The sequence below is a fragment of the Quercus lobata genome, chromosome 9 (assembly GCF_001633185.2).
Source record: "Quercus lobata isolate SW786 chromosome 9, ValleyOak3.0 Primary Assembly, whole genome shotgun sequence".
Taxonomy (NCBI): domain Eukaryota; kingdom Viridiplantae; phylum Streptophyta; class Magnoliopsida; order Fagales; family Fagaceae; genus Quercus; species Quercus lobata.
The window spans coordinates 44709810-44715379 of NC_044912.1; the positions used below are offsets into that span (position 1 = coordinate 44709810).

Here is a 5570-nt window from a genome sequence, read left to right on the forward strand (position 1 = left end):
GTTTTTTGTACTTATTTTATTTAAGAGGGAACAACAAATTTATTTTAGGAGGGAAATTAAAATTTTGATAAATGAGGGAGCCTACAATTTAGCCCTTACCCCTTAATAGATGGCCGAATTTTTTTTCTCAAATTCTCAAGAAGAGGAGGGGGTTGGGGGGGTTAGATATAATTAGACTTTTATCTAGCATTGATAATGACAAATTTGGAAAATTTTCAAAAAGTCAAGGGGTCCCTTAACTCCTCTCCGTCAAGTAAGTCATGTGCATTGCACATAAAAGAGCACATGTCATTTTCCTTCTTAATATGAATGATAAATTTAAAATAATGTATTTTATATAAAGTAATTTGCTGCATGACTTATTAATCTTGACTTGACTCACAATTTGATTCACCTGTCTCGTTTTTACACCTATTAAAATGACTTCTTTTTTGTACAGAAACTCGTTTTTTTACCCGAACTGGACTCAACCAACTCATTTTGCCGCGTTAGAGTAAAACTAGAAACGTATTTGAACTTGGAAGAATAAAGTACATTTTTCATATCATTTTATTTTTCCTGAAAAAAACAAGAAAGAAGAGATGATGAACTTGAAGGGATTTGATATAAATTCTTTTCAGTTTTCGTATGATTCTGACAAAGTAGAATTGATGTATGAATGAGGGAAGCCAACCATTCACAACCTTACATATCACATGAACCACATGGCCCATCGTGTCCACACCCCACCAACTACGCTTTCTTTCATTACCCAAATAGTTATATATCTCTCTCTCTCGCTCTCTCTCTCTCTCTCTCTCTCATTCTTCTTCTTCTTCGTCCTCATCCTCAGAGTCTCAACATTAATTAATTAAAAAATGACAGAATTCAAGTCTCTGAGTGTAGACCTGATGGAGCGAATCCTGTGTCTCCTCCCAATCCCAACTCTGATCCGTGCTTCCACAGTCTGCAAACTCTGGTACTCCATCATCTCCTCCTCAACCTTCTCTTCCTCTTCCTCTTCTCTTCATCCATGGTTTTTCCTTTACGGCCTCCACAACACCTCCTCCAAGAACAACCAATCCTTCGCCTTCGACCCCATCTCCAACCTCTGGTTCCGCCTCCCTTCCAACACTTCCTTCTCCAACAACAACACTACTTCCGCCGCCGGATTCCTCTTCACCACCGCACCCACCTTCTCCTTCTCTCCAGTCCTCTCTCGCCACATTTCCACCACTTCCCCTCTACACTACTCTCGCCACAACCCTCTCCTCGGAGTCTTCTATTCTAGCCACAACCACAACCACAACCGACCCAGTTTCATTGTTGTCGGTGGAGTCAGATTCATCGGCAACCTCGTCGACATCGAGGACCGTTTAGCCGTCGAGATGTACAACCCCGATCTCGATTCCTGGAGCATCTGTCCTCCATTACCCTCCGATTTCCCAACTGGGTTTTCCTCCTCGTCCTTATCTTCAGCCTTATTCAAAGGTAGGTTCTATGTGTTCGGTATTAACTCTAGCTTTGTCTCGTCCTTCGATTTAGAAACCCACGTTTGGAGTAATGTCCAAACTCTTAGACCTCCTGGGGTCAGCTTTTCTTTCTTGATCTCCTGTAAAGACCGCCTTGTTCTCGCCGGAATATGTAATTCGCAGGCTGGGTCGTCCTTTAATCTGTGGAGGATTGATGAGAAAACTATGGAGTTCAGTGAGTTTGCTATTATGCCTCAGGATTTGCTGTATAGCTTGTTTGATAGTGATGAGGATGATAAGTTTGCTTGCTTGAAATGTGTTGGTTTGGGTGATCTTATTTATGTTTTCAACGAAGACTACCATAAGAGATACCCTGCTTGTGTTTGCGAGATTACTACTGCTACTACTACTCAACAGTCTGGTGGTGGCAAGTGCAAGTGGAGGAGAGTACCCCAATTGCCTTCACCTGTTAATAAGTTTCATCAAGTCATTAGCTTTTGTTCCACAGTTTCGCTGCATAGCATTCTTCGAGGTCGTGGTGGAGATGCTGGAGCTGAAGCCTATGTTTGAGGATTCATCATTTCCTTTCCTCTACTTGGTAATGGTAAGAGTCCTTCTCGCTCACACCCTCATCTTTTTTAGCACCATTATTATCATAATTGGTTACATAATCATCTAATTTATTTGAATCATGATATGTTTGAATGATCAATTGTACTATATGCGTAACACTAGTCAATTAAAGTGGAGCATGTGCTTCTGAAGGTTAATTTCATCATATGAAGTAGTGTAGGTCCGTTGAGAAAGTAGTTTTGAATATTAGTAATAGGGCTGGTTATAGTTTTCAAATAATGAATGGGTTGGCTATTACTCTTGATGAAAATGGAAAACCGGCGTGCTTCATTAGCAAGAAAATACCTCATCACTATTTACTTGAGGTTCTTTTTGGTATTTTCCATAATAGAGTCACCCAAGTATATAGGAAGTATACAACTAGGGACCAAAACAATCTAATATACAAATTACAAGCGTCCATCAAATCATAAACCAAAGATATGCAATGACTTCCTGCTATTGACATCCAACCGGATAGCATTTAAAAAAAAAAAAAAGAAGTCTGCTATTGTCCTTTTAGATTTCTCAAAACACCAGTTGTTTCTCTCTTGCCAAATGCACCGCATCAAGGAATGAGGGACAACCATCTAGATACCAAACAAGGAGAGCACCATAGACCTAAGCCATTGGAAATTAAAGTTGTATCTTAGAGATCCTCTTTCTTGGGCAATTTTAGGATTTGCGTCATTGATTTAAAGGATTTTCCCCTCCTTTCTTCTTTAGCCTGATTTTATTAAATTTTAATAGCTCTTCCTTAGTTACATGTCCTCACTGTATAATGTTTACTTTGAGTGCAGTTAATGGCATACAGAGTATGGGGAAGCTAATGAGCTGATTTTAGGCAGAATCTGACACATCAGTATAGAATGTCTGAACTGGCTAAATCAATAATTAATTAACATTACAAGTGAAATAAATAAATATAAGCCCTCAAGCTTGTGTGGACACTTCTAATTCTAATTTTTTTTCCTTTCTGAACAAAATAATCATCTTTTTGTTTTTTTTTATTTCTTCGCTCCCCCCCCCCCCCCTTCCCCCTTCTTCTCTTCTGTTAGTAAGGATATGATTTGTGAATTTTTTTTTTTTTTTTTTTTTTTACCATATATGTCGACCTCTTAGTGAAGAGGAGATGGAAAATGTGAAGGTAAGCTAGTACGTTATGATATTATGTTGGGAGACTTGGTCTGTGGATTGTATGAACAGAAATATTTTCCTATTTGCAGTTATTTTGATGGGGACACCATGGTATGGTCTGCAAGTTTAAACAACTTTCTATTTTAGTTTTATTTCTTTGCCCCAAAAGCAGCTCTTCCACTCAATATCGACACAAACTAACTGCAACTTCTTGCTTATTACACAACCTGATGACTGAAAGTGCCCAAAAGACACAGTTTAAAACCTTCTTTTAAGAAATGGTAAAAATTAAAAAGGTTGAAAACAACCATTCTATAGCTTATTGGCACCGGGTTTGAAGCAAGACGTAGTAAGTTAGTGGTAAGCTGGAAACAATCTGGCATTAGTCCAAATCTTGCCTTCAGATTTATTGCATGTTTGTCCTGTCATATCTGTAACTATAAGTTGGCTATTCTAGGAGTACTGCAGATCTTAGTTATTCAATTTGTACTTAATTTGTTTTTCATTTTTGGGGCTTCATAATTGTTTCTCTTGGTAACTACATGCTTAGAACAGTAACCTGTTTTCACCTCATTCTATCTTCCACAATGCTAATGAAAAAAAAAGGCTCATGTATCACTAGATGGAGAATAAGGCATGCCTCCATCACTACTACTTTTGAGTTTGGCATATGCTTATTCTTGGTATCCAAATTTTATTTGTGCCTAAATGCTTTAACCATTGGATGATGTAGTGGTGACTGAGTCCTCAACTTGTTTGTCAGTAATGCAGATGATGGATTTGCAAGATTCATATACTTGGAATAGGGAAAGATCATGTGTTCATAAAAAGAAATTGTGTTGCTGCTGGATCGAAGACTTTATATTGGCTAGCATCTGTATTTTATTGTTTTTAATTCAGCATTACCAATGAACTTATTCTTAGGGACGGAGTGAAGGAAATCTGGCTGGAGCCAGCATTTTCAAGGTTGACTCACTTTTTGTAGGTTGACCAATTACAATTGTAATCACTCTGAACCTTATGTAATTAGTCATTTTAATGATCTGATGTGGATTTTATTATTATTTTAAAATGTAATGAAATAAACTGTACCCTGTAATAAGTTTCAGCTTGACTATCATTATCTGTAAACCTTTTAGTAAGTTATTAGTTTCTACTTACTAGTAAGATTCGTTCTTAGGGGGTGACTATGGCTGCCCAGTAAGTATGTGGGCCTCTTCTGTGTTTCCTATTGTCATGTACTTTGCATTCACCTGGAGTATGCTAGGCTGTGTATCTATTTTGAATTGGACTGTAATTTAGTGCAATGAAAGGCCCATCATGTGCTATGGTCTTTCACCCTTGCTCTGGTGTATGCGGTTGAATATGTCATATTGTTAAATGTTTTTTTTTTTTTTTTTGATAGGAGTCATATTGTTAAATGTTATTTATTTGTTTGTTTTGTTTTTTTCCCCTACAGTGTGTGATGTGTAATATGTATGGTTGATTAAAATAATTTTCAGCAGCATCCCTTTTCGATTTTTATAATGTGATAGGGGGATTTGAATTCTAGATTTCTTTGTTGGAAATGCCTGAAAATGCGAGTAGTATCCCTTTCCTTTCCAAGTAACCATAGGATGATCCATGTGAGGAGGAGTTGGGAGTAGGTAGCCTAATGGTTGGCAACATCATTTTACCAAACATTGCATTGGAAGTACAGGAAATGGCATTTTGGATCAGAGATAGAGATGACCAAGGAACTATTAATGTTTCTCAAGAGACTAGTGTAAAAACAAAAATTAAATTCATCTCATAATGCTAAACCCTCTCTGACAGCAAATAATACAAAAAAAAAAAAAAAAATAGAGTTCACTTATGGGCTCGGAACCCCTTTATTAGCTTCTTATTATAATGGGTAGGCTAACCAATTAAAGAAAATCCTACAATGAACCGCTGATATGCAGAAAGTACAACGCTCAGACAGTTTGAAAAGGTCCCATGCAGTCCATTCAGGCTGTGACAGGAGAAGAAAACCCACATGTTGAAAAGTTTCCGACTGTAAATTAGCATCATAGGCAGACGCAGCCTCCACCAGCAGCGCACTAGTAACAAACAACTTAACATGTACTCACATCCTTTATTACTCGTTTATTTGGGGATGCTATTTGAAAAAGACCAAAAATATCCGAAAATTGAATCAAAATTCCTTTTTTCAGTTCAGTTAGATTGTTGATAGATTGTTATGAACTTTGTTCTATTTGGAAATAGGATAAATCTTTAGAAAAAGAATTAGTTATTGGTTATACAAGATATGATAGCCATATTGAATTTTAAGGAGACCCAAAATAATAATAAAAATGCGATTCATTTTAATTTAGGAATTTCGTGTGA

At 37.2% G+C, this 5570-nt stretch overlaps 1 protein-coding gene across 2 annotated transcripts; it reads left to right on the forward strand.

The window, feature by feature from the left end:
- Nucleotides 1-693: 693 nt before the first annotated feature.
- On the forward strand, nucleotides 694-4360 carry LOC115960285 (F-box/kelch-repeat protein At3g24760). 2 transcript variants are annotated; one of them, XM_031079088.1, is made up of 2 exons: nucleotides 694-2055; nucleotides 3972-4346. In XM_031079088.1, the coding sequence occupies exon 1, from the start codon at nucleotides 858-860 to the stop codon at nucleotides 2019-2021; it is 1164 nt and encodes a 387-aa protein (XP_030934948.1). In that variant the 5' UTR covers nucleotides 694-857; the 3' UTR covers nucleotides 2022-2055; nucleotides 3972-4346. The 2 variants fall into 2 exon arrangements, with proteins under 2 accessions (XP_030934948.1, XP_030934947.1); XM_031079087.1 differs by having other exon boundaries at nucleotides 695-2055; nucleotides 3964-4360.
- The last annotated feature ends 1210 nt before the right edge of the window (nucleotides 4361-5570 follow it).